Below are 27,184 nucleotides of genomic sequence, written 5' to 3'. Positions count from 1 at the left end.
AATATATTGCTTTCAACTGCTGATCAATCTATGTGTCTTCATACTTGAGAGAAAGATCAGTGCCTTCTTATTTGAAGAATAAATCAGCACCTGTTCACATCAACCATGTTATATTAGAGGAAGATTCAGAAGATAACTATAAGAATGCCTCAGTGAAACAGGGAAAAGATTAACTTCTGTTCATTATTATTATTATTATTATTATTATTATTATTCTTCCATTATACTCATATGCAAGCGGAGCTTATGATGAGTTCTTGCGTGATGTTAAATACAGGTCAAGTGTTGATTATACAGGAGGAAATACAGGTGTTGAGACCACGCCAAGATAACAAGAACATAGGAAAATACAAAGAAGTGACAATTAGATACATGCGATAATAACTTCCCAGCCCAGGAACATAGAGTGATTCATTGAAGCGATTTGTACACCTCTGTATTTATTAGAAACCTGAGGTGCTTGAGTTCTGAATTTAATGTATCCCCTGCGGGTTTCGAACCCACGCGCCTTGGTTTCCCACGCCAAGGCGCTACCAGGTGGCTGCATTAACCATTCGGCCACCGGGGCAAACTTCTGTTCAAATTTGTAAACAGAAGCTTGAAGAGGTCAGATAACAATAATTTAAAGAGAAGATAATAATGAATATGATTCTTGTATCTACTGTGATTGATAATATATATAATATGAAAGCTATGATAGACAGTGATCTATATCACTGTACAATGATAAAATCTTCAGTTGTAAGATGTCATAATCTTCAGTGTATTTCTTTATCAAAACCTTAACTTCTTGCAGGATTTAATGATTCAAAAGACATTTATACCTATTATATAATGAAGCTGATTATAGATGTGAGAGAACATCAATGTGAAGATGTCTATGTATATAAAGTTGATAATCTTGATTACAATCTTATGTTAGAACTTGTCTGACTATCTGAACAAGATATCTTATTGAATGCTTGAAACAGAAGCTTGATATTCTTTAACAATAATAGAATTCACAAAGATGACATTCACAAGACTATTGATCTGACACAGATCTCTGTCAACACCTATAAAATACTCAGAAAAAGAAGTCACTGAAAGAATCACTGATAGTAAAATAATATATCAATCTATTCTGCCAGTCTGACTGATATTAAAAAGACTCTAGAAAAGTTATTCTGTGTTATAATAACAGATTCTTGTATGAAACTCTCTCAATAATATTATGAATATCTAGATGTCTTCTGACAAGATAATATTATAAATATATCTCTCTTATGAGATTCTGAAGTGAATCACAATATCAAGTTAGAGAAAAAGAATGATAAGAACTCTGAACTGTCATGAGACTCTCTTTATAACATGTTCTGAGATGAACTTCTTCTTCTTCAAAAGACACTCAATAATCTGTTGAATAAAGAATTCATACATATTAGTAACTCTTTCACTGCAGCCTCTATTCTCTTTGCAAAGAAACCAGGTGAAAAACTCTGATTCTGTGTGAACTACTGAGATCTGAATAGATTGATAAAGAAAGATTGATATCTCTTATCTCTTATCAATGAAACTCTAGCACAGATCAGATAAGCTTAATAATTTATAAAACTAGATATCATCACTGTGTTTTATAAGATTCATATTACTGAAGAAGATGAATAACTTATAGCATTCTGAACATGTTATAATCTCTTTGAATAAATAGTCACACTCTTTGAACTGACTAACACTCTTAGTATATTTCAGAAGTATATTAACTGAGCACTTTAAGATTTTCTTAATAAGTTTGTATCTGCTTATCTAGATGACATTCTCATCTTCACTGATGAATTCAGAAAAGAATATCAAGAATATATATAAAAGATTTTACAATGACTATAAGAAGCAGAACTACTGATAGATATTAACAAGTATGATTTTGAAGTTAAGAGTACTAAGTATCTGAGTTTTATTATAGAAGCTGATAAGAGAATTTGAATGAATTCTGAGAAAGTCTCTGTCATTCTTGAATAAGAAGCTTCATGTACTGTGAAAGATGTATGAAGCTTCATTGAATTTACTAACTTCTATCAGTGATTTATATGAAACTTCTCAGATATCATGAGATCACTTACAGATCTTACTAAGAAAGACTCAGTATTTCAATGATCAGTGAATACTGAAGCTGCATTTATACAGATGAAGAAGATATTCATTAATACCTCTCTGCTAATAACATTTGATTCTGATTATGAGACAGTTATTGAAGCTGCATTTATACAGATGAAGAAGATATTCATTAATACCTCTCTGCTAATAACATTTGATTCTGATTATGAGACAGTTATTGAAGCTGATTCCTCTGACTATATGACAGAAGAGATAATATTACAATATAATGATGAAGATGTTCTATAATCATGTATCTTCATATCTAAGAAACTGAGTTCTGCTGAATACAATTATAAGATCTATGATAAGAAACTTCTCATAATTGTATGCTGTTTAGAGGAATGAGACTCTAAACTCTGAAGTGTCTCTGAATTTGAGATAGTCACAGATCATAAGAATCTCAAATACTTTACAACTATTTATAAACTTACTAAATAACAGATGTGATAATCTGAGTTCTTAAGCTGCTTTCATTTTATGATACACTATCATTCTGACAGCTAGAACTCGATGACAGATGCCCTCTTATTATGAGAGCAGAATATGCTATTCAATGTAACAGATACTCACTGAATGAACTGAGAGCATCAGCTCTTGAATCTGAAGATACTAGTTGATCAAGATGAAACAGCTCACAGCACTATACATGCTTCTTCAATTAGAACTATCACTGATATCTCAACTTCTTCTGAACCTACATTAGATAAGCTATGATATACAGCAGCTCAAATCAATGAACTTCTCTAAGTACTCACTGAAGTAGTATGATAAAAAGCACTCTGATTTCTCTCAGAATTACATATAAGAATCAACATCTCAGAATATTCAATTAATGATAATAATACTTTATAATTCTGTGAATAACACTGAGTCTCTCACTCTGAACTCTTACACATCTGAATAATACAAGAGATGCATGATTCACATATAACTGATCATTCAGGCTGTGAACAACTGTATAGAATGATCTCTCAAGAGTTCTATTAATATCACACCTCTGGCCGCGTCAAGGCCCCGCTGCGGTTCCACACGGCTCATCACTTTCATGCGGATGATTTCATCCTGTTTGAACCGGTTTCCAACCACTCTATGACATCATTTGAATATATCATAGAAAGATCTGATTGATGAATATAAGAACCTCACTTCTATACAAGGTCAGCAGATTACTTTTTCTTGACAGTGAGATGCTGCTGAGGTATCACTTCAGCTATTCTCACTTGTGAAATGAGAGAAGAGTATTCACTTATTATCTATATAGAATAGCTAGATGATGACTTCTCATTAAAGAAGTCAGCAATTCATTTTTTCTACTACTGAAATATATATGAGAGTTACTGTATGTCTCATACAATCTTCTTAGTATACTAAGTATTATATCTGTGATATTCTTGTAATAATTCTGTAGTCTACAAGCTTGCTATTCAAGCAAGATAGTCAAGCTCACTTATACAGCTTCTCAAATAACTATCTCTATATAACACTGCTGACTAGTCACTGCTTTGATTTTATTATATTACAATTTAAATTACTCAATCTGATTATAAGTTTAAATCAGTCAAGCTCTAACAGACTAATATAGTCTTATACATTCACACTGAGACTGATCTGACCTCATTCTCTGAGAGAAACACTACATCATTCTCTAGAGTGTGTACATCTCTACTCTGACAGAAATCCGAGATTTCTGAACTCACTGTATATTTTGATATGAGCTCTTCAACTGCTCTGTCATCACTGCAGCCTCTACACACCTACATCTATTATAAAGATAGAGAGATTAAGATCAGAGATTCTCTGAGATATAAGAGAAATATCTTGTCTGAATTTCACAGCTTTATCTGTATTCTTGAATGAAAATTCCACCTTAATCTGAGCCAGTATAATACTCATGAGATATAAGTAATATACACTGTCAACCTTCTTGAAGGCGTCTCTGCAACTACTTGAGTTATCAAGAAGAGAGAGCTTGAGTATATCAATACTATCATGACTTAGAAAGAATTCAAGAACTTTCTACTAAATTAAATCAAAGATCACTGCAACTGCAGTTTCACAGTGATACAGCAGTTCAACTCATTATATCAATGAGATAATAAGAATTCTTCTGATTTTAATACAAGATTTAAAGAATATTAAGAGAAATTGACTGATGATTTAGATCAATTAAAAACACAGCTTTATCTTATAAAGCTGACTTACAAGGTACAGATAATAATATTACAATATCAGAGTTCATTAATTAATTATACTGAGCTTATCAATCTGACTTCTCAGATCTATTTGAATAATCAATTCTCTGAGAAAAAGATTAACAAGATCTCTTCTAAGTAATTAATAATAGAATCTAAACAGTGTCATGACAGCTTCAGTGTAGAGAAAGTAAAGAAGAATTTCAAGTATTCTGATTCTTCACTCACTGTAAAGAAATATTAAAAAAGATTTGATAAAGATTTCTATTTCAACTGCAGAGCTAGTGATTACTATATCAGTGATTATAAGAAGTTAAAGAAGAGAAGAAATTAAGAAGATATCTTCTTAAAGTTGACTTTTCTTCTGACAAATGTATTCACAGAGAATAAAGAAGAGAAAGAAATGAAGAATTAATAATTCTTATATCTTTAAGTTCATATTATAATCACAATACATACTCTGAATGAGAAGATATTAGTAAGATACCTACTCAACTTCAGAATGAATATTAACTTCATATTCTATTTCTTTTCTTTGATGAAGAATTGAAAGAAGATAGATCTGTCAGATCATATGAAATTTACTGATGAAATAAAATGTCACTGTTTTGACATAATTTAAGTGAAGTATATAATTACAGACTCAGAAGAAATCTTCAAGAAAAGCAGTTTGCTTCTTTATATAGTTAATATCATAGATGAGAATATTATTCTAGATCTTCTGTAATTAAGAGAAAACAATTCTCTCATTGACTAAGTCACTCAGACATGATAGTACTGCCTCACTAATGAAGAGACAGTGATAGAGAAATCTGAAGAGTTTCGAATCTTGAGAAAAAGATAGAGTTAATATACTGCATAGCAGATGATTGAGACTTGAGAATAAATGAAGAAGCTATTACTCTTGCTGCAAGATTAGTAGCAGTATTCATCATTGAAGATAGATATATATAATGTCTCTTTACAGATTATAAGAATGTCTTTTCAGAAAGAGAAGCAGCAAAGTTTTCTAATATCAAGATATAGTATAAGATTCATCTTGAAGACAGTGTAACAGTATTATATAAGTCTCTTTATAACTTGTCTGTAAAGAAATTGAATGTTCTGTGCAAATATCTTAAAGAAGTGTAATTAAAGAACTGAATATACTTATTAAAGAGTTCAGCAGAGACATCTATACTCTTTATACTCAAGAAGAATGATAGACTATGTCTATATATAGACTACAGAGGCCTTAATAAGATAATGATTAAGAATCACTATTCATTACTGTTAATTGATAAGATAATTGATTAATTATCTGAAGTAAAGATGTTCTCAAAGATTGATATATAGAATATCTATTATAGAATCAGAGTTAATGAAGACAATGTTTGAAAAATGACTTTTCATATCAAGTACAGCAATTTTAAATATCTTGTTTTATCTTTTAATCTTTATAATGCTTCAGTCATCTTTCAGATCTATATAAATAAGATACTGTGAGGCCTTGTCAATGTCTTCTGTATAGTATATCTGAATGATATTCTAATCTTCTTAAAATCAGAGAAAGAACATGATACTCATATTTAAGAAGTATTGAGTCACTTGAGACAGTATCAACTCTATACAAACACTGAAAAATGCTCATTCTACATGCAGGAGATTGATTTCTTAGATTATATTATTAAGATAAACAGCATTTTAATGAACAGGAGCTGAGTCTTCATCATTGAGAACTGGCCAGCACCGCGGATATATCATGAGATACAGATATTTCTAGAATTTGCAAATTTCTACAGATGATTCATCTATACATATTTACAGATTACTGTCTCCCTTACAGATCTGTTAAAGAAAAGTGTGAAAGACAGAAAAATAAGACTGTTTATTCTCATTTAAGATGCTGTACAGATATTTGCAGAATTAAAACAAGCTTTTACAGATACTATAATACTGAATCACTTTCACTCTGACTTACTCAGTCAGTGTGAGACTGATACATCTGAGAATGAGATCTGTGAAATCTTTTCACAGTTGACACTGAAGATCTTTCAATATTGAAAGAATTAGAGAATAATTATCTCTGAGAATATAGATAATGAATTGTCTGTGAGAGAAGACTTTTTTATAGAATCTATAAGACACTGTAAATAAAGATTAGTGATTTTCTTCTTTAAGAAGTTATTACTCATGCAGAGAAGATATAATACTCATAATTAGAAGATGTTAACAATTGTTGAATTCTTTAATTATTATTATTATTATTATTCTTCAATTATAGATGTATGTAGTCAGAGACTATGACATCTACCTGAGAACTTTTAGTTCTCAGGGATTTTCCTATGTCTGTAAAGTTAACTATTATACATTCATCAATTTCAGATATGCAAAATCAGAAAATTCCAGCTCAGAATACAAAAACTGTTTACAAATTGCAGTGTTTTAACATCTTTTGATACTTTGAAACCATTTGATAATATCATGACAAAGGAAAAGAGAAAAAGAACACAGTCTCAAAGATAGACACATTAAATAGATAGATAGAAAGAAATTGAAAGAAAAAGATAAAGAAAAAGATAAAGTAAAGAGAGACTATAATAAAACAAATTATTAAAAGAGAGTGTATAGCTGTTTTAACAGACTATATCTGATTGATTTCCTTCTCTTCATATTCAGATAATTCTGAATTTAGCCATTTTCTTGTAGCTGCTTGAGTTTCTGATAGAAAGTCTATTAAGTATTTAATTCCTGTCTCAGTTGAGAATAAGAATCTCATATTTAATTGATTTAGATCATACTTCTCTTTCAATCTGACTCTGAGACTATTGTATAATATACAGTGTATTATAATATACTCAGAATTCTCATTTGTATTGCAGAATAAGCATTCTATTGAGTCAAATCTATCATCAAATCTTTGTATATAAGATTTGAAATAGCCATGTCCTAGTTTCAGCTGTATTATAGATGAGAATATTTTCTTTTTACATTTAATTAAACAAGATTTTCACTTGAGTTTTGTTTCAAATCTTGAATAATGTATACTCTTCTTTTATTTCTGTCAGCTTTCATTTCACTTGTCTAAACAAGATTCTTTTATTTTTCTCTTTATAAAAGATCAGAACATAATTTTTTGAATAGATCTGCTTAATTCTGCACTCTTTTTTACAGCTGAATCAGTCAATTCATTGCCATGAATATTCATATGAGCAGGAACTTAGTATAGATGAATTATCAGCTTTGATATTCTTCTCTTTTGAATTTTCAAAATAGAGTTTAAGATCAGTTCAAGATTTATTTGATTATTATGAATCTGACTATTTCTAAGTCTTTTTAAAGCAGCTTGACTATCAGAGAATATTCATATCTCTTTTAAACAATTTCCTCTTTTATAAGATTTTATTTCAATCAGTTTGAAAGCTTTCACTATTGCAAATAGTTCAGCATCAAAGACTTCATATTCAGAGCCTAGATTTCAGAAATCTGAGATAAAATTGATATTATCTTCAGTATAAGCAGTTCCTGCATCTAATCTATTCAAGTTCTCATTTTTTAAGTCATCTGAATAAATCAGAATAGAGTCTTTTATATTGATTGTAGAAATTCTCTTTAAATACTGTTTATATTCTTTCTCTTTTGATAGTTCACTTATTTATAAGTCTATAAGAGATTTAAGCTTTTCTCTTCAGAGAGATAACTTCTCATGATCAACTTTTTCAATATTTAAAGAAGAAAATTGATTTTTAATCAGAGAGTATAGTCTGTACAGTTAAGAAGACATTTTCTTTAAAGAGTTATTTTTATTTCAATCAAGAAATCTATTTCAATCCAGTTCATTATCAGAGTTAATTGATGAAAATGAAGAAGAGACTCTTTCTCTGATTATATAATTTAAGCTTATCTTTACAACTCTCAGAGCATAGTTTATACAGGCCTTTTCAAATCTAATAGTAGAAGAAGGAATTGAAGCTTCAATTTTCATTGCTTTAATAGAATATGATTTGAATGCTCTCAGAATTCTTCTCAAGACTCTGTTTTACAGACTTTGAAAGAGTTCAGTGAAATTCTCTTGATTATTTCATCAAACTTGAACTTCATAATCAGCTACTGATGTAATACAGGCTATATATAACTGTCTCATAGCCTGAAAGAATAGACCTCTCTCTGTATTTAATAGTCTGATTATGTTATTTAATAGTCTTTCTGCCTTGATAGTTCTTTGTTGAATGTGATATTTAAAATTCAACTTAGAGTTTAATCATACTTCTAATCATTTAACATTTACACTGGATTTAATCTCTCTATTTAAAAGAGTTAGAGATAGTTCTTTCTCATTGAATCTCAGAAAGAAGTGAATTAACTCAGTTTTATTCATATTAAATTGAACTACAGGTGCTAGCCACCCGCAGGATGCATCTTAAGCTAATTACATTTAATCCTCTATAATTAACTGATCACTGCGTTCATCCTCTCAGGCCAGCCACTAATTTCCAGGGGTGTTAGTTAGTGGCTGCCACCACCCACTTAGTGATGTACACACCAAGCTTCCGGTTGCTGATCTCGGCCCCATTAGATGCTCATAGGCCTACCAATCAGCTGTTGTGACCTCGCCCTGTGTTAGGGACTAATCATAAGCTTGATGACTGCAGTCCTCTCTGCCAGTATTAGGGCTTGGCAGGGAGCTTGCAGGCTCTAGCCTATCAGGGTGCCCTGCCTAGAGTCTAGATGCGCGTCTAGGCCTGCTAGTTGAGTGGTTTTCAAAATCATTCTCTGTATTTAGGGGGGAGCTAGGCTTCAATGACAGCCCTAGTTAGAGACTTGCTTAAGTAGTGTATAATCACTACATTAGGCTTGGCTCTATATTATTAGAACCTTGACAGGTGCACAGTAGAATAGTGAGACATTGGCATCTCATGCCGGCCCTGATGGATGTTCGCAGGATCTTGCTTAACTAGTGGCTTGGCTTGCAGTAGGGAGTTCTACCCCGCATCAAGCCTTACTAATTAGGCTCAGCCCCTATTACATGAGGGCTTTCATGGGTAAGAAGTGGCAGATGCCAGCGGTGGGATTCGAACCCACGCACCCCTAATGTGTGCGGCCTTGGTTACCAGTCTTACCAACTGGGCCACGCTGGCGTTGAATTCTTTAAGATCTGATGACATTATCTTCAGAGTAGTAAGTACTCAGTGCAAGTTCTCACTGATCATGCAAATCTGTGTTATTTCTTGACAATAAAGAGCTTGACAGAATGTTAAGTCAGATGAGTGAAGCTGCTTTTAAAGTATGATTTCTATATCTGATACTATTCAGATCAGCTTAACTCTGTTAACACACTGTCTAGACAGTCTGATTATAATATTATTAATACAGAGAAGAATTCTATAAAAGAATCTCTGTTATCACTGCAGAAGAAGCTAAATGCAGAGAATTAAAGTTCTCTGAAGCTCAGAAACAGTGCTGATAAGACAGCTGTATAACTTAGTATAGAAGATGAAAGAAAACTCAGATCTCTACAGAGAACTAATACTGAAGATTATAAGCTTCTCATATTATATCTTACAATTATTGAATTGATAAAGAATGAAACAGTCTACAATCTTTCAATCTAACTACTTTTAAAATTTATTAATAAGTTATAGAAGAAGAATATCTCTACTACAGCTTAAATTCAGAAGTTAAAGAAGAAAGAATTTAATTTAAACTTAAAAGAGACAGACTCTGAGTAGAGTAATACTGCTAAAGAATCAAGTCACTGATAACTAGAAGAATGTGAACTTCTACTACTGAATAATTCAGTCTTCATTTCTTATAGTAGAATAATGTATCAGAAGTTATTAAGAATTCATTATAATAATTTTTATACAGGACACTTTAAGTTAGAGAAGACTAAGAAGCTTCTAAAATATAAATATATTTAAAAGAAGCTCTGAGCAGATGTCAAAGAGTATATTAAGACTTATAATATCTATTAAAGAATAAAGATTCTGCAGTATAAGTAATACAGTGAGTTAGTATCACTGTCTATTTCAAAGAGCTTATAATAAAATCTATTAATGAATTTTATAGTTAATCTACTGAAGTTAACAGGAGTTAAAAAATATGACTTAATTTTAATTATTATTAATTACTTCATGAAGATAATCAGATATATTTCTACTTATAAAAAGATTAAAGTCTCTGAATTAACTGACCTGTTTTTAGATATTATCATTTATAATCACAGTACTCTGAAATTATTAATAATAGATTAAGAATCTCTCTTTATCAGTAAATACTGATCAACTTTTTACTATCATCTTATAATAAGATATCTTCTCAGTACTGCATTTCATCTGCAGACAGATGACTAGACTGAATATCAGAATCAGACATTAAAACAGCATCTTCAAGTATTCTATTTATATTATCAGAATGATTGACTCAAACATCTTCTAACTGCTGAATTCATATATAATAATACAAAGAATGCAATCTTAAAGATATCTTCTTTCTATATTTATTATAAATACAATTCTTTATTACTCAGTAACATCACAGATAACATTTTAAAAAGAGAAATGAATAGTCAGAATATTAAACAGATACAGAGAACAGAGTATCTCTCAGTATTAGAAGTAAAAGTAAGATTAGAACTTTTGAATAAAATTTATAAGAAGACAGTAAAAAGTATTCACTGTATTCAGAAGCAGTAGATAAAATACTATAATTAAAAACATCTTTCAATGAAGTTCTTGATAGAGAATTAAGTACTACTTTCAGTAAAGAATATCAAGATAATAAGACTGTGTAAGAAGCTCAGTGAGTGATAACTAGAATCTTTCTCAGTAACAAGAGTGATGAGTAAGCAGATATATAAGTTGAAATTACTCTCAGAATTGAAATTAATTCATTCTGTTTTTCATATTTTCTATTTAAAGCTCTATAAGTAATATCTCAGAGTGAAGCTATCTCAGTCAGATAATATTAAGATTGAGAATAATACTGAATATCTTATAAAGAAAATATTGAATAAATGAATATATTACAGTAAGCTTTAATATCTTATTAAATAAAAAGATTATTTATTATCAGAGAATTCATGAGAACTGCTTAAGCATTTGAAAAATACTGAGAAAGAGATTGCAAGCTATGAGATAGCTAGTAGAGATTACTCTATTATATATCAGAGATATTAAGTAAGAAATACTGCTTAAGACTTCTCATTTTTTCTCAAAGAGTTTTTAGAGATAATCTTACAGTGATGAGTCAGTGTCTTATGAGCTCTGTAGTACTCTTCTTCTATTTTCTCTCAAAGGGTTTTTTAGAAGTTTAATAAGACTATACAAGTATAAAATTTCTAAAGCAGTTAAGAAAAGAAAGAGATATTTAAAATTAATAAAGATTAATATTATTAATCTGCAGACTGCTGCTATTCTAATAGAGCTACAGCTTACTGAAAAAGTAAAAAGAGAGATCAGAGTCTACTTATCAATAATTATATTCTTATTAAACTTATTCTTCATCATTGAAGTCTCTGATACTGATATCTTTGTCTGCTGAGAAGTTAGTGCTGTAGTACTGCAGAAGAGTATGCTGTAGAAGAGTATAAGAGATGCTTAAAGTATTAATTTATTAATTTATAAAGTATCTCAGTTATCTGCTTTAATTGAAGTGAGATTCTCTTTAATCAGTGATTAATCTTTACAGTGCTTTTAATAGTGATATCAGCTGATCTCTTCTTAGAGCTAGTTATTCTGAGATGTTTTTTCATCTTAGAGATTCACACTTTCATCTTCTTTTACAGATGAGTAAGAGAGATCTTCTCAGTCTTGACAGAATTTGTCAATACTTAAAGCTCTGAGACTCTCACTCTGTACTACTTAAGTATCTGAGCTTCTTATCAGAGCTGATATAACATCTTTCTATAAGATAATACTTATAGAGAGACAGAAGTTATTATTACAGATATAATAAAAATAATAGAAGTGAAAGAAGAGACAGATATATAAAATCCCACTTTTCTTCAGCTGCTTAGTATAGTGTAGATAAGTAGTAGTACTGATTAGAGACTGCACTGAAGCCTTTTCACAGAGAGAAGATGAAGAAACTATAAGACTCTGTGAACTCAACTCAGCAGTATCTTGAGCAGGGCTTGAGTATGTTATGAGAGAAGAACTATAGATTGAGCTTCTCAGAGTCACTGTTTCTGAAATCAAGCTCTCTCTGAGTTCCTCTCTGAATAATCACACAGAGTCATATGTCACTGTGTTAACTGAGAAGAGAGACAGTGTTACAATGACAGCAGAGAGAGTAGAGAAAGAACTGAATATAAATGAACTAACTAACAGAAGAAATGACATCTCACTGTAAGACACAGTGACTATCATCACAGCTGTAAGAGAAGTAGAAGAAGAAGAAGAAGAAGATGTGACAATGAGAGCAGTACTTCTGCAGCTCAGTGACACTATCATCTCTGTCTTCAATCTGGCTTTCTTAATAGTCACAGAGGCTGCAGTCACATCACAAAGACATTTGTTATTCACTAGAAAATGTCAGAATAAGCCTCTTATTATCTCTCAAGAATGATGCTCTCATGCACTTACTATTATAGATGAGAGAAGAGAGAGAAAAATGTGTTATAAGAGAGAGAGAATCTTTTTAAAAAATTCTATCACTACTGTTAGCTTTGTCTCTAAAATACATGACTTTTGCAGAGAATTTTATACATAGAATAGAATATAATAAGAGATCTATAAGTTACTTATTAACTACATTTTTCACATTTCAAATTGATATATGAGAAACTCACTTATCATATATTTAATTTGAATGAAGATGAGAAAAGAAAGATCTACACAGTCAGCAGAAAAACTTATCTATTTCTTTATACAGTATATACACTGTCAATTGAGTGATAACTATTACTATATAATAAAGATAATTTCTAATTCAGTAATCTTAAGAGTATTAAAACTATACTCTTAAAGAGAAGAGTATTATCATATCTCTGACTGTGTCAAGACTCTGCTGTGATTTTACACAGCTTATTACTTTCATACAGATGATTTTATCTCATTCAAATCAGTTTTCAATCACTCTATAATATTATTTGAATATATTATAGAAAGATCTAATTGATGAATATAAGAACTCTGCTTCTATACAAGATCAGCAGATTACTTTTCCTTGATAGTAAGATACTGTTAAGATATCACTTCAGCTATTCTCACTTATGAAATAAGAGAAGAGTATCTGCTCATTATCTATATAGAATAGCTAGATGCTGACTTCTCATTAAAAGAGTCAGTGATTTGTTTTTTCTACTACTGAAATATATATAAGAGTTACTGCATGTCTTATACAATCTTCTTAGTATACTAAGTATTATATCTGTGATATTCTTGCAATAACTCTGTAGTCTATGAGCTTGCTATTCAAGCAAGATAGTTAAGCTCACTCATACAGCTTCTCAAACAACTATCTCTATATAACATCACTGACTAGTCACTGCTTCAGTTTCACCACATTACAATTAATCTGAGATATTAAACAGTATCAGATACTTTATCTGAAACTGCAACTACTGTTCTTCTGTTATCTTATGAAAGAACTGTAGAAAAGATCTACTGAAATCACTTGATATTTCTGATAGAATCTGATGAGATATAGTAATTGACTTTACTATCAATCTATCTAAGAGTAAGAGTTATAGAAATATTCTGATCATTGTGAATTAATTAAGTAAAGATATAATATTAAAATCTTGTAATAAGATAAATACTGAACAAGTTACTGAAGCTTTTCTACAGAGTCTGTTCTATTGAATATATGAATTACTGAGATTTATAGTATTGAATTAGAATTATCAATTCATGAGTGCTCTCTGAACTAGAATCTGTCAAGTTCTCAAGATTATACACTGTCTGTTAACTGTCTATCACTCTAAGACTGATAATATATCAGAACAGATAATTCAGACTATAAAGAATTATCTTTATAAGTTCTGTAATCACTTATAAGATAATTGATATGATCTTCTTCTATACATAGAGATTGCTATCAACAGTTGAAATGCTGTTTTAACAGATATAAGTCTGTTCTTTCTTATATATGAATATTATATAAAAGTGTTAAATCTTCTAGAGATCACACAGTTCACACTGAACCTCTGCAGTCTGATTCAGATCACTGATAATATAGTAATAAAGCTCTGAGATGTCTGTAATTGAGCAGAGATCTTCATGACAACTGTAAAACAAGATTAAGAGAACTGAATCAATGTTTATCAAGACTTTGCAGAACAATATAAGATAGAAGATCTGATATAATTGAATCTTAAGAATATATGAATTATATGTTCATCTCATACACTGAATTACTGCTATATCAGGTATAAAGTGATAGAAGTTCTAAGTAGTCATAACTATTATCTTGACACATTATCAGAGATTCATAATATATTTTATACAAGCTTACTCTGCTGCACTATCACTGATTCATTTTCTTCTTAGCTGATTTCTGACTGACAGTCACTAGACATTATAGAAGAAGATAATGAGCTTGAGTAAGAGATTAAAAATATTCTTAATAAGGAGATTCTGTGGACTGTTAGCTAATAATATTTTTATGAAATGAGTCAGCTATAATTACTGATCTGAACTCTGAGTTCTGTATTATCTGAAACAAGCAGTTCTTGACTGATGAAACTACTTCTGAAAAGAGAGAACTAATGTAACAGACTGTACCTGATTAATTATATAGACTATTTCATTACACTTCACAGATTTCAATCACTTCATTCTTGAATGTATACACTTCAATTCTCAGCCATTCTCAATTGCTGATTCTCAGCTGTCACAAACACATACACTTCAATTCTCAGCTATTCTCAATCACTGATTCTCAGCTGCTATAAACGCGTGTATATTCTTTCACTCTGATGCTTCACTGCGTACATTATCATATACATATATAAATATTCATCTCAATCACTGATTCTCATACTTTCTCTTTCTTTCCTTCTTTAATGTTTTTATCTTTATTATATAAGACCTATTAATATTATACTGATCTATTCAGCGTAGGCCTCTTACAAGTTATATAATCAGATATTTCATTCTAATTAAAACATTGCATATTTATACTGATATTCTCATTAAAATTAATCTGCTTATTATTAAGAATATCATCTGTTTCAGATTATCTTACTGCAAGCAGAATCTCTTCTTTTTATATAGAATAATTTACAGAGTCAGTGAGTATAATAGACTTCTTTATAGATCTTACTTAATCTCTGAATTCATTAAGAATCTTTATTAATACAGATATTCTACTCTTTTATTAAAAATAGTTTATTAAATCTATACTGAACTCTTTATTTTCATCTCTGTCTATCTTTATTTACTTGACTTCATGCTGAAGTCTTGTAATTTCTAGTCTTATATAAGTCTTTTTACTCACAGAGCTATTATTATTTCAATTACTTGAGTTCTCTATATTATCTGATATCTCACTGATATTTTCAACTGAGTCTTTATATTTATTATTAAACTCATCAGACTGTTTCTCTGTGATAATTTCATTCAGCTTAAATATCTCAGAAGCTGTCTTTTAATTCATTATTAGTATTAACAGTAATCTATGATCTTGTATTTACTGCTCTGATATTTTCTTATTTCTTCATCTTGAAGACATGTATTCTTTTATTAAGTCAGATATTCTCTTAAATCTTAGATTAATTATAAGTTTAATCACTTAATAAATCATCTAGACATGCTTGTAATAATGTATGAAAATATTAATAATATGTTATTTTACAGCTTTTCATTGTGTAGAGAGCTTTATAATCTCTTGAAGAATAACATTATTATATTATATTATAATCTAACTACGCGAGTTACACTAAATGAATAGGTTGGGGTGGCACGTGACTAGGGTAGGTGTAGTAATCACCAACAATATTCTGTAGGCTACTGAGGCAAAAGAGCTCAATCACCACCAGCGCCTGCTGATAGAAGGGCCAACCAACTGTAGAACCCTCAACACCCCCTCTCAGACCAGCTATCACAGAGTACAGTACTTCCTCTCAGTAGCTCTCTTCAGTGATCTTCCCACAATGACTTCTTTTTAATAATGAACTCAGTCAGTTCTAGGGCTCACAGGACTTCTAGAGCACACTTCTGAGATATCTCTTGACACTGTTAAAATGTTCAGGATATTTATTAGGAATTTTTAAGTTCATTCTGGGATTGAACTCATGCATGTTGACCACAGCGGGGCTCACACTTAATGGTCTCATAACCTGTAGGCTACTGGGACAAAAGAGCTCAATCACCACCAGCGCCTGCTGGTAGAAGGGCCGACCAACCGCGGGACCCCCAACATATTCAAAGAGAAAAAAAAATATTTATAAGCAATTGTAATAACTAGTTTAACACCCCACTTCATGAGTAAGAGCTACTCTCTCTCACATCACGGCGTGGAACTTAATAAGAGGTATTTAAGAGGAGTCAGGAGCTCTAGACTGCATCTTTTCTTTTTAAACATCATATAAACGGAAAGCCTTGACATTGACGATATCTCGTTTTCTAAAGCTTTGGAAGAGAAAACGTCCACTAACCTACGGAAGCAACATGGCCTTATTCAGAGATATGGCGGGCATGAAGCCCTTGACTGCGACGACCACGGACAGTGTTCTGATCATCATTGACGCGCAAAACGAGTATGAAAACCCTTTCTATTCATTCATTCTTTCGTTCCATCATTCTCAAAACAAGGAAGAAATACAAGAGAATAAATATATGTCTATTTTGGGAACCATATCCATATCTGACGTCGCTCTCCCCTCTCACAACAAAATTTAGATACGCATGCGGGCTTCTGAAAGTCGACAATGTCGACAAAAGCCGCGTTATTATCAAATCTCTCCTTGAAAAATACCGTGCCACCGCCAAAGCCACGGGCAAGCAGAACCTTGTTCATATCGTCCATCAAACCGCCGCTGATGCGCCTGTATTCACCACTGGCACCACATTGGCGGATGAGTTTGAGGAGTTAAAGCCCTTGGAGGGTGAGAAGGTTGGAAATCCGTCTTCATTTAACAGCTTTTGAAGCGGAGAAGAGGATTCGTTGGATATCAGAGGCAGTGTCTGCGAGGTAGCGCTGACACCTCCATGTCCCATGAATAGGTTATCACCAAAAAGTTCCCCAGCGCATTTGCGGAGACGGATCTTCACGAATACTTGCAAAGCCTCGGTGCGAGAAAGATTGTATTGGTGGGGTACATGGTGAGTGGACTGATTTTCTTTTTGTTTTTCCCTGCTTTCGGAGGCCGTCCCAGGCGGCAAACATCAATTTTTGCCGATTGGACGCTAATTGCAGTCACCCAATGACTCTCAGGCACATGTCTGCGTATCTACCACAGCCAGAAGAGCTGCTGAGCTTGCTTATGATATCGTCGTCGCCCAGGATGGAGTTGGGGGTCGTCCTCTTGGCGAATATTCGGGTAATGAAATCGCCAAGGTAAGTCATGTTCTTCGCCTACCGCCTGCTACTATTTCGGACTGCTGCAGTGCTCTCTCTTTCGATTCCTATGCTAATAGCGATTCGCAGGTTGCTCTACTAGAAGTTGCGGACTTCTTTGGGACGCTGGTATGGAGCAAGGACATTAACTAAGGGCGCTTGGAACCATTTTTTTGCCTCCTCCAGTTCGGGCGTCTTCCTTGTCCGACAATGTTCTGATACGAATTGATGTCCCGCATACATTAATCCGTATATTTGATAAAAACTCAGCCAAACGTGACTACACGTTTGCGGAAACTCCCATTTTCCAATTGCATTATCAGTGAACCATTGGGTTTTGCTCTTGTGATGGTATAGAAATTATGTAATTTGATATGCAATCAGCTCTCTTCGGGTCTCCAAAATAAGCTTGATTTCCAAAATGAATGTATATTTGGGTCAAATGGTGGAAGTAGCATTGATCGTCTCGTCTTAAGGAATCGCAATAGGACTTGTTCATTATCATCGGGCCTAAATCCAGCTTCATGTCAGTTTTGTCGCAACGTTGAAATAGCAGTAATCAAAAAAAGTATATATTTCCGTACAGTCGAACTAGGTTTTCATCGTCTAGGGTGCCACCAAAAAAGAGGGCAGGGTTTGACGACAGCATATCCAGAATATGTACTCTCTCCGCACCAGGGGCATATAGGAATGTGCGCTCATTTATCAGGGTAAAAGCTGCGGGGTGCTGGACGACGCGAATGCCCGCATATTCGAGAAGCTGTTTGTCCAGTGCGTTGAAAACGGGATCCTGGGCAGAGCAGTCTTTGATGGAGATGGACGGAGTATCCTTGCGAGCTATGGGTGGCCAAATATCGCTTCGTGTTAGCTCTCAGCTCTTCCCGAAAAAGTCACAAATTCAGGGCCAAACTTGAGGTCAAACCACTCCCGGATCGGACCCTGGGTAATGCTGATACACCCCGTTCAGAAACGCACCAAAATATTCTAGCATCGTCACCAATGCGGCCAACTGGTAGAGAGACACAGCCCTGCGGTCAACCCACCCGCCTCTTAGGAATCCACTAGGGCTCCCCAAACCAACGCAGACGCAATTGTCCACTTTGCTAGCAGGGCCCGTCAAAAGTTCGTTGTCCAAGGCCGCCTTCAAAGCCTGCCAGCTCTGCGACTCCTCCCAGCATCTTTTGTGCCACTCAAACTGTTTCTTTAGTTTCTGGAAAGTCAATCCATCAGGGGACTCGGCTGGGACCAATAGGTCTTTGATTGGAGATAGAACGCAAAGCTTGTTAGATGCCGTTCGGTTTGTGGTCGTGATGTGTGTCCAGCCTTCTTCGTCATGGACCTGCACTCGCCTTGGCTGGCGAAATTTTCCCTTCCTGCGACAAGTCGGTTGGGTCGTCATCATAATGACTATATACCCCGGCCAGGAAGGGATATTCAAAATGTTGTCGTTCCTAGAAGATAGCGCTTGCTTGAGTCTGATTGAAAAGTACAAGGTTGGTCACATAATTTCGGGAATGGAGATTAGTCACCCAGGGCGTGTTCTATAACGTAATCAATCGGGTGTATACAGAAAACTTTGTTGGGGGTCCCGCGGTTGATCGGCCCTTCTACCAGCAGTGCGCTGGTGGTGATCGAGCTCTTTTGCCCCAGTAGCCTACAGGTTATGAGACTGTTAAGTGTGAGCCCCGCTGTGGTCAACATGCATGGATTCAATCTCAGAATGGACTTAAAAATTCCTAATAAATACCCTGGACATTTTAACAGTGTCAAGAGACATCCCAGGAGTGTGCCCTAGAAGTCCCTTTAAGCCCTAGGACTGAGTGGTCCAGTCCACTAAGAGGAGCCATTGTGGGGAGCCACTGAAGGGAGCCACTGAGAGAAAGTACTGTACTCTGTGGTAGCTGGTCCGAGGGGGGTGTTGGGGGTCCCGCGGTTGATCGGCCCTTCTACCAGCAGTGCGCTGGTGGTGATCGAGCTCTTTTGCCCCAGTAGCCTACAAACTTGACCTCGCTAAGTGCGCCACTTGACCTCATTACATAATCATGACCCCGACCTCGCACAATACAGTAATAATCAGTTGGTAATTAACTTTCAATCTTTCAATTCACTCATAGTCTCATTCATTCAACTCATCAATTAATCAAAGTGTGACAGGCTGCGCCTGATTAATTATATAGACTATTCTGTTACACTTCACAGATTTCAATCACTTCATTCTCAAATGTGTACACTTCAATTCTCAGCTATTTTCAATCACTGATTCTCAGCTGTTATAAATACATATGCTTCAATTCTCAGTCATTCTTGATCACTGATTCTCAGCTGCTATAAATATGTATAGATTCTATTATTCTTCCGCTCTGAAGTCTCATTATGTACATTATTACATATGTGTATAAATATTTACTTCAATTGCTGATTTTTATACTTTCTCTTTCTTTTCTTCTCTAATGTTGTTATCTTTGTTATATAAGATTTATAATATTATATCAATCTATTCAGTATAGACTTCTTACACTATAAAAACATTCATTGTCTTCTTATTAGAAATAATTATTCACATATTATATTCTCATTAGAAATGATTACTCACTGAGATATCTGAACATGTAATAATGTATAAGAAATAGAGAAATAGTTAAATAGTTAAGTAAACACTGAGTTCTTAGATAGAAGCTTACTTATCAGTTATTCTGACTCTGTAATAAGATTTAGACTGACTGCTGAAATTATGAATTTCATATTTAATCTCATTTAATCTGATCTTATACATTTCTTAGCATGAATTCTGCTGAGACTAGTCATTAAAAAAACATGCAAAGTAACTATATATCAGATCTTAAAATGAAATCATGACTTGAAAAAAATAAGAAAGTGATCTTATTTGATTTTATTTAGTCTCATTCTTGATATAAAGTTACTATTTTTAGACATTTTAAGGTTTTTTTTAGACTATTTTTAATTTTTTAAAAAGTAACACTTTTTGATAATACTCAAATGAGATTTAAAGTCATTTAAAGCAATAAAAATAATTTAAATTGAGAAGTGAAAATCATGATCTCATTTGAAAAATGTGATAAGAGTAGACAGTAAGTCTCACTGAGACAGTATGAAACTACTATCTAATGTTAAAACCATGTAATGAGATCTGTTGAATTGATAATAAAACTATTAAAAAATCTGATTCTGATCTCAGACACAGTTACATAGTCAGTTTAATAAGATTAGACTGGTCACTGAGATCATGAATTTCACGTTTGATCTCATTTGATCTGGTCTCATACATTTCTTGGCGTGAATCCCGCTGAGACTAGTCATTAAAAAAACATGCAAAGTGACTATATATCAGATCTTAAAATGAAACCATGACTTGAAAAAAATGAGAAAGTGATCTCATTTGATCTCATTTAGTTTCATTCTTAGCATAAAGTTACTATTTTTAGACATTTTAAGGTTTTTTTTCAACTATTTTTAATTTTTTAAAAAGTAACACTTTTTGATAATGCTTAAATGAGATTTAAAGTCATTTAAAGTAATAAAAATAATTTAAATTGAGAAGTGAAAATCATGATCTCATTTGAAAAATGTGACAAGAGTAGACAGTAAGTCTCACTGAGACAGTATGAAACTACTATCTAATGTTAAAACCGTGTAATGAAATCAGTTGAATTGGTAATGAAACTATCAAAAAATCTGGTTCTGGTCTCAGACACGGTCACACGGTCAGTCTAAATAAGATATTATAAAGAGAATATTAGTGAAAGATCTGAGAGTTCTGATACTTAGATATATAAGAATATAATTACACTTCTTCAGATTTCACAGATATTATATATTTAATAAAATAATATAATCATGTTTAATAATAATATGAGAGAACTCTTAAATATAAGTATAGAAGTAATATCACAGTGACTCTGAGTAATATTAAAATTATAATAATAATAGATAACAGATATACATACAATTCAGTAACTTTAATATAAAGAGATTTAATAATTAACTCATACAATTTCAACATCTACAGAATTGAATATAAAAGCACTGAAAGAACACTTATATAACATAGTAAAATCAAAGCAGTAACTAGTCAGTAATGTTATATAGAGATAGTTGTTTAAAAAGCTGTATAAGTAAGCTTAACTATCTTGCTTAAATAGTAAGCTTGTAAACTACAGAGTTATTATGAGAATATCACAGTATAATACTTAGTATACTAAGAAGATTGTATAAGAAACACAGTAACTTTTATATATATTTCAGTAGAAGAAAAATAAATCACTGACTTCTTTAATGAGAAGTCAGTATCTAGTTATTTTATATAGATAATGAGTAAATACTCTTCTCTCATTTCATGAGTGAGAATAGTCAGAGTGATATCTCAGTGATATCTCACTATTAAGAAAGAGTAATCTACTAATCTTATATAAAAGCAGAGTTCTTATATTTATCAATCAGACCTTTCTATGATATATCTGAATAATATTATAGAGTAATTGAAAATCAGTTCAGATAGAATAAAATTATTCATATAAAAGTAATAAGCTATGTGAAACTGTAACAGAGTCTTGATATAGTCAGAAGTATAATAATACTCTCTTCTTTAAAAGCATAGTTTCAATACTCTTAAGATTACTGAATTAGAAGTTATCTTTGTTATATAGTAATAGTTATCAATCAATTGACAGTGCATGTACTGTGTGTGATATAAAGAAATAGATGAGTCTTTCTACTAACTATGTAGATCTTTCTTTCTTATCTCTGTTCAAATTAAACATGTGATAAGTAAGTTTCTTATATATTAATTTAAAATATAAAAAATATAGTTAATAAGTAACTTACAGATCTCTTATTATATTTCATTCTATATATAAAATTCTCTGTAAAAGTAATATATTTTAGAGATAAAGTTAACAGTAGTAATAGAATTTTTTGAAAGATTTCTTTTCTCTGTAACATATTTTTCTTCCCTTCTTCTCAATTATAACAGTGAGTGTATGAGAGTATCATTCTTGAAAGATAATAAAGAACTTATTCTGATATTTTCTAGTGATTAAATGTCTTCATAATGCAGCTGCAGTCTTCATAACTGTTAAGAAAGCTAGATTGAAGACAGAGACAGCAGTATTAATAAGTTATAAAAGTATTACTCTTATTATCACATCTTCTTCTTCTTCTGCATCTCTTACAGTTATAGCAGTAGTAGCTGTATCTTGCAGTGAGATGTTATCTATTCTACTGACTGATTTATTCATGTTCAGTTCATTCTCTACTCTCTCTACTATTATCACAACACTGTCTTCTCTCTTAGTTAACACAGTGACATATGACTCTATGTGATCATTCAGAGAGAATCTCAGAGAGGGCTTGATTTCAGAGATAGTGACTTTAAGAAGCTTAATCTGTAGTTTCTCTCTCATAATATATCTGAGTTCTGCTTAGAATACTGCTGAGTTGAGTCTGCAGAGTTCTGCAGTTTCTTTATCTTCTTTCTATAAGAAGGTTTCAGTGCAGTCTCTGACTGATACTGTTATATATCTTCACTGTGCTAAGCAGCTGAAGAAAGAGAGAATTTTATATACTTATCTCTTCTCTCACTTCTATTATTTCTGTTATATCTGTAATAACAACTTCTATCTCTCTGTAAGTATTATCTACTCTATAAGAAGATATCATATCAGTTCTGACAAGAAGCTCAGATACTTAAGTAGTACAGAGTAAGAGTCTCAGAGCTTCAAGTATTAATGAATTTTATCAAGACTGAGAAAATCTCTCTTACTCATTTGTAAAAGAAGATAAAAGTGTGAGTCTCTGAGATGAAAAAACATCTCAGAATAACTGATCTTAAGAAAGAATCAGTCAGTATTATTATTGAAAACATTATAAAGATTAATCACTGATTGAAAAGAATCTTACTTTAATTAAAGTAGATAACTAAGATACTTTATAAATTAATAAGTTAATACTTTAAGTATCTTCTCTACAGTGCTGCAGTACTAACTTCTCAGTAGATAAAGATATTAGTATCAGAGACTTCAATAGTGAAAAATAAGTTTGATGAAAATATAATTATTAATAAGTAGATTCTGAGATTCTTTCTTTTTACTTTTTCAGTGAGCTGCAGTTCTATTAGAATAGCAGCAGCTCACAGATTAATAATATTAATCTTTATTAATTTTCAATATCTCTTTCTTTTCTTATTAACTGCTTCAGGAATTTTACACTTGTATAGTCTTATTAAACTTCTAAAAACTCTTTAGAAGAAAATAGAAGAAGAGTGCTATTGTAAGAGGCCTACGCTGATTAGATCGGTATTATATTAATAGGTCTTATTTAACAAAGATAAAAATGTTAGAGAAGGAAAGAAAGAGAAAGTGCGAGAATCAGTGATTAAGATAGATATTTATACGCGTATATAATGGTGTATGCAGTGGAGCTTCGGGGTGAAAGAATATACACACATTTATAGCAGCTGAGAATCAGCAATCAAGAATGACTGAGAATCAGAGTGTATGCATTCAAGAATGAAGTGATTGAAATCTGTGAAGTGTAACAGAATAGTTTATATGATTGATCAGATGCAGCTCATCACATTAGCTCTCTCTTTTCAGAAGCAGTTCTCATCAGTCAAGAGCTGCTGTTTCAGATAATACAGAACTCAGAGTTCAGGTTGATTAATCATTGCTGACTCATTTCACAAGATATTATCAGTTACAGCTATGTAATCTCTTATCAAGAATATCTTCAATCTCTTACTCAAGCTCATTATCTTCTTCTATGATCTCTGACAGTTATCAGTCAGAAGTCAGTTAAGAAGAGAACAGATCAGTGATAGTGCAGTGAAGCAAGCTTATATGAAATACATTATAAATTTCTGATAATATGTTAAGATAGTAGTTGTGACTATTTAGAACTTCTATTACTTTATACCTGATGTGATGATAATCTAGTATATAAGATGAATATGTGATTCATATGTTCTTAAGATTTAATCATATCAGATCTTCTATCTTATATTGTTCAGTGAGATCTCAGTGAATATTGATTTAATTCTCTTAATCTTGTTTTACAGTTATTATGAAGATCTCTGCTCAATCACAGATATCTTGAAGCTTTGTTACTATATTATCAGTGATCTGAATCAGACTGTGAGAGTTCAGTGTGAACTGTGTAATCTCTAGAAGATTCAACACTTTCATATGACATCTGTGTGTAAGAAAGAACAGGCTTATATCTATTAAAATAATATCTTGACTGTTGATAGTTAACCTCTGTATGTAGAAGAAGATCATATCAATCATCTTATAAATAATTATAGAACTTATAAAGATAATTCTTTACAGTCTGAATTATCTGTTCTGATGTATTATCAGTCTCAGAGTAATAGACAGTTAACAGACAGTGTGTAATCTTGAGAACTTGATAGATTCTAGTTCAGAGAGTGCTCATGAATTGACAGACTTAATCTAATACTATGAATCTCAGCAATTCATGTATCTGATAGAATAGACTCTGTAGAAAAGCTTCATTGACTTATTCAGTATTTATCTTATCACAAGATTTCAATATTACATCTTTACTCAATTGATTCATGATTATCAGAATGTTTCTACAACTCTTGCTCTTAAATAGATTGACAGTGAAGTCAATTACTATATCTTATCAGATTCTATCAGAAACATTAAGTAATTTCAGTAGATCTTTTCTACAGTTCTTTTATAAGATAATAGAAGAACAGTGATTATAGTTTCAGACAAAGCATCTGATACTGTTTGATATCTCAGATTAATAGAACTCTCAGAAGATCATTCTATACAGTTATTCACAGTCTGAATAATCAGTTATACATGTATTATACATCTCTTACATTATCTGAGTGTGTAAGAGTTCAGAGTGAGAGACTCAGCATCATTTGTGAAATCATAGAGTATTATTATCATTAATTGAACATTCTGAGATATCAGTTCTTATACATAGTTCTGAGAGAAATCACAGTGCTTCTTAACATACTGCTTTAGTAAGAATCTGAAGAAGTTCATCAGTCTGAGCTGCTATATACCACAGTTCATTCAGTGTAGAGAAAGTGAAGATATCAATATCAGTATCAGTTTAAAGAGAGAGTGTTCTAATCAGAGAAGTATATATAGTATCATGAGTTATTCTATCTTGATTGATCAATATCTTCAGATCTAAGAGCTGATGTTCTCAGTTCATTCAGTGTGTGTCTGTCACATTAAATAGCATATCTTGTTCTCATTGCAAGAGAGTGTCTGTCATCAAGTTCTGACTGCTGAGATGGTAGTGTATTATAAAATGAAAGTGGCTTAAGAACTCAGATCATCATATCTATCATTCAGTAAGTTTACAGATAGTTGTGAAGTATTTGAGATTCTTATAATCTATGATTATCTCAAATTCACAGACACTTCAGAGTTCAGAGTTTCATTCTTCTAAATAGCATATAATTGTAAGAAGTTTCTTATCATAGATCTCATAATTGTATTCAGTGAGACTCAGTTTCTTAGATATAAAGACACATGATTGTAGAACATCTTCATTATTATATTATAATATTACTTCTTCTGTTACATAGTCAGAGAAATCAGTCTTAATAACTGTCTTATAATCAGAATCGAATATTATCAGCAGAGAGATATTAATGAATATCTTCTTTATCTGTATAAATGCAGCTTCAGTATTCACTGATCATTGAAATACTGAGTCTTTCTTAGTGAGGTCTGTAAGTGATCTTATAATATCTGAGAAGTTTCATATAAATTACTGATAGAAATTAGTAAATTCAATGAAGCTTCATATATCTTTCACAGTGTACAGAGTCTCTTATTCAAGAATAGCAGAGATCTTCTCAGAATTTATTCAGATCTTCTTATCAGCTTCTATGATGAAATCTAAGTACTTAGTACTCTTGACTTTGAAATCACACTTGTTAATATCAATTAATAGTTCTGCTTCTTATAGTTATTATAATACTCTTTGCACATGCTTTTAATGTTTCTTTCTGAATTCATCAGTGAAGATGAGAATGTCATCTAGATAAGCAGATGCAAATTCATTAAGAAAGTCTCAGAGTGCTTAGTTGATATAATTTTGAAATATGCTGAGAGCATTGACCAGTTCAAAGAGTGTGACTACTCATTCAAAGAGATCATATTATGTTTGAAATGCTGTAAGTCACTCATCTTCTTCAGTGATGCGAATCTTATGAAACATAGTGATGATATTTAACTGTGTAAATCATTGAGCTTATTCAATACAGACTAGTGTTTCATTAATAAGAGATAAAGAATAACAGTCTTTCTTTATTAATCTATTCAATTCTCAATAATTCATGCAGAACTGAAGTCCTTCATCTG

At 32.0% G+C, this 27,184-nt stretch overlaps 2 protein-coding genes and 2 pseudogenes across 4 annotated transcripts; 1 reads left to right on the top strand and 3 right to left on the bottom strand.

Moving 5' to 3' along the window:
* Positions 1-479: 479 nt before the first annotated feature.
* BDBG_16317 lies at positions 480-568 on the bottom strand (annotated as a pseudogene). Its single transcript has one exon. The product of its transcript is annotated as a tRNA-OTHER (tRNA).
* Positions 569-9,364: 8,796 nt separating this feature from the next.
* Positions 9,365-9,445, bottom strand: BDBG_16316 (annotated as a pseudogene). The gene has a single exon. The product of its transcript is annotated as a tRNA-OTHER (tRNA).
* A 7,066-nt stretch (positions 9,446-16,511) lies between these two features.
* BDBG_01181 (isochorismatase family hydrolase) lies at positions 16,512-18,468 on the top strand. The gene is made up of 5 exons (XM_002628227.2): positions 16,512-17,010; positions 17,153-17,366; positions 17,477-17,575; positions 17,688-17,810; positions 17,901-18,468. Exons 1-5 carry the CDS (start codon positions 16,922-16,924, stop codon positions 17,961-17,963), a joined length of 588 nt encoding a protein of 195 aa, XP_002628273.1. The 5' UTR covers positions 16,512-16,921; the 3' UTR covers positions 17,964-18,468.
* On the bottom strand, positions 18,158-19,740 carry BDBG_01180 (uncharacterized protein). The gene is made up of 5 exons (XM_031720224.1): positions 19,558-19,740; positions 19,379-19,464; positions 18,786-19,285; positions 18,395-18,647; positions 18,158-18,320 (listed from the first exon to the last, which is right to left on the bottom strand). Exons 1-5 carry the CDS (start codon positions 19,585-19,587, stop codon positions 18,191-18,193), a joined length of 999 nt encoding a protein of 332 aa, XP_031576312.1. The 5' UTR covers positions 19,588-19,740; the 3' UTR covers positions 18,158-18,190.
* Positions 19,741-27,184: the final 7,444 nt, after the last annotated feature.

This window comes from Blastomyces gilchristii, assembly GCF_000003855.2.
Source record: "Blastomyces gilchristii SLH14081 genomic scaffold supercont1.2, whole genome shotgun sequence".
Taxonomy (NCBI): domain Eukaryota; kingdom Fungi; phylum Ascomycota; class Eurotiomycetes; order Onygenales; family Ajellomycetaceae; genus Blastomyces; species Blastomyces gilchristii.
The sequence above is the reverse complement of the archived record's forward strand: the minus strand, read 5'-3'. Positions and strand labels throughout refer to the sequence as shown.

What these genes read in the sequence shown, in the direction of transcription:
- BDBG_01181 (XM_002628227.2), top strand. Translation starts at nt 16,922, where the DNA reads ATGGCCTTATTCAGAGATATGGCGGGCATGAAGCCCTTGACTGCGACG. An exon ending in TTGTATTGGTGGGGTACATG is followed by an intron (nt 17,576 to 17,687) that starts GTGAGTGGACTG and finishes AATGACTCTCAG; the next exon opens with GCACATGTCTGCGTATCTAC. An exon ending in CGGGTAATGAAATCGCCAAG is followed by an intron (nt 17,811 to 17,900) that starts GTAAGTCATGTT and finishes AGCGATTCGCAG; the next exon opens with GTTGCTCTACTAGAAGTTGC.
- BDBG_01180 (XM_031720224.1), bottom strand. Translation starts at nt 19,587, where the DNA reads ATGTCTCTTGACACTGTTAAAATGTCCAGG. An exon ending in GACCCCCAACAAAGTTTTCT is followed by an intron (nt 19,286 to 19,378) that starts GTATACACCCGA and finishes CTTTTCAATCAG; the next exon opens with ACTCAAGCAAGCGCTATCTT. An exon ending in GACGATGCTAGAATATTTTG is followed by an intron (nt 18,648 to 18,785) that starts GTGCGTTTCTGA and finishes GGCCACCCATAG; the next exon opens with CTCGCAAGGATACTCCGTCC.